At 51.9% G+C, this 1,981-nt stretch overlaps 1 protein-coding gene across 7 annotated transcripts in view; it reads right to left on the bottom strand.

Moving 5' to 3' along the window:
• MLPH (melanophilin) overlaps positions 1 to 1,981 on the bottom strand; it is a 39,823-nt gene that overhangs the window by 18,035 nt on the left and 19,807 nt on the right. For 4 of the 7 annotated variants that reach the window (XM_017747113.1, XM_017747114.1, XM_017747115.1 and 1 more), the window contains exons 6-7: positions 1,317 to 1,411; positions 487 to 615 (exon numbers count right to left, since the gene is read on the bottom strand). In XM_017747113.1, coding sequence (XP_017602602.1) covers positions 487 to 615; positions 1,317 to 1,411 — 224 coding nt within the window. The remainder of the gene's footprint in view (positions 1 to 486; positions 616 to 1,316; positions 1,412 to 1,981) is intronic. The other 3 variants (XM_017747117.1, XM_017747118.1, XM_017747119.1) reach the window with 1 other exon arrangement.

The following is a 1,981-nucleotide window of genomic DNA, read 5'->3' as shown; positions in this document are numbered from 1 at the left end:
CCCTCTGACTGGCCCTCACTCACAAGGGCTCTTGTGGGATTCATCTCAACCTCACAAAGGTTGTGCCCCATGGAGCTGCTGGCCACATGGCAAAGCCAGCCACAAACTGGATGGGAACACGGGAGAAGAACCTGATTTCATTTAATCCCTTGAGCACCGAACTTGCTGGAAACCAGGGTGTGTCCCATAGCCTTGGGACAACACAAGAAAACGATTGTCTGCAGAGAGCAAGGAAATCTGCAGGGACACGGCCAGAGGACCTCTTGCTGTCTCATCCTACCACTCATCCTCGCTCCAATCAGGTGTCCTGCTCCTGACTTGGCCTGAGGCAAAGGACATCGATTGGAAGAAGAGATAGATGGGGAACAGGGATTGGCACCATTGCCTCCCAACACCAGCTGAAGGAGGTTCTGAGGCTGAAGGAGCAGTGGTAGCAAGGAGAAGGAGGAAGAAAGGAAAGGAACCCCCCTGGGAGTCTCCCAGTACCTGGAAAGCATCTGGGCTGCTGGCTGCCGGAGAGAGCTGCATAGACTGGCGGCGAGACTGAGCAGAGTAATCCGAGTCCAGTTCGAAATCAAAGGGATGCACAGACAGCAGCCGCTTTGTCTTGCACATCTTTAGCATAGAAAGTGCAAGAAAGGAAAATCCAGTGTAAGACACAGCTGACCTTGAGGAAAGGGGGAGGGAGGATCTTTCCTTAGTTTGCCTGAGTTTGCTCTGCTTTGTGCAGAGAGAATTTGGGCCTGATGCTGTCCTGCTTGAAGGGAGCCAGGTACAGAGTGTGCTGGTGCTAAAGGCAGGGAAAAGTGGTTTCCTGATTTCCACAGCCCCTGGCTCAGGACTGCTGCCCTAAGCAGAGAGTGAGAACCTCTCTCCTGGTTTATATAGGCACCATGGGAAAGCTGAGCCAGGTTGCAGCTCATGGATTGAGGTGATGCTTTCGAGTCCTGAAGCATCTCCCCATCCTCAGAGAAAGGATGCTGCAGGCAGTTCTCTCTAAATATTTGGGAAGCCATCAGTTAAAAAAAACTAAGACAGGTGGGTTCTCATTATTATACAGGTAGGAGCTGGGAGTTTTATATTAATTGGTGACATCCGTCGTGTTAGGAGTGGGTCTTTCTTCCAGAGCCCAAGTATTTATGATGTTACTGACATGGTTATTTTTACACAAACTGGGAGAGGAGCTTATCTCAGAGAAGAAAAACAGAGAGAAAGGTCCAGGTTTGAAAGTGGCACAGAAGGCCACGACCACCACCTCCCAAAGCAGGCCAGGGACACGAAGTGAGGCAGTGGGACCTCCAGAACCCAACACTTACTCTGCTGTAGCGCTCTGCTTCAGCTCCACGAAGGATGTTGTCTTCCTCATCGCTGTCATCCCCGGGGTCACAGCTGGAGAGCAGCTGGCACTCTCCTGGAGGGGACACAGGCAGCAGGTAAGTCCCCACCCTGGTGGTCACACCAGTGTACCTGCAGGTGAGGCCATGCTTCTTACATGGGGTGAAAAGGCCCAGATTAGAAGTCCCTCCCCGAATTTATTTTTGCAGACACCCACTTTTAGTATTTGCTCTTGCAAAGGCTTGACTGGCCTCTCATTGCTTCCCCTGCCAGATGTGCACCATCATAGATGTGGAAGTGAAGGGGCACCTGCACCTCTGAGGGCACCCCAAGGTCCACCTGGGTGACTCCAGTGCTTGAAGGCTCAGGAGCTGTTCCTGATTCCCATCAGCCAGCTCCTCTATTTATCAGTGACCCATTGCTTTGAGATAACGGGCGCTTGCAAACTTCAAGTTTGACATGTAACCAAAAGGGCTGTTTTATCCAAATCTACCCTTGGAGACCCCAGATGTACCACAATGCAGGAGTTGAGCACTATAGTCCATCTCCACTGCAGTGTAGGAATGTTTTCCCTGGTCTGATCACTCCAACTCTCTCTGGAAGTGCCCACAGTTGGGGGGGAGGGGGGGGGGGGGGGGAGAAGAAA

Source organism: Corvus brachyrhynchos, unplaced genomic scaffold, assembly GCF_000691975.1.
Source record: "Corvus brachyrhynchos isolate BGI_N302 unplaced genomic scaffold, ASM69197v1 scaffold671, whole genome shotgun sequence".
Lineage (NCBI taxonomy): Eukaryota > Metazoa > Chordata > Aves > Passeriformes > Corvidae > Corvus > Corvus brachyrhynchos.
This window is presented reverse-complemented; position numbering and strand designations above follow the sequence as displayed.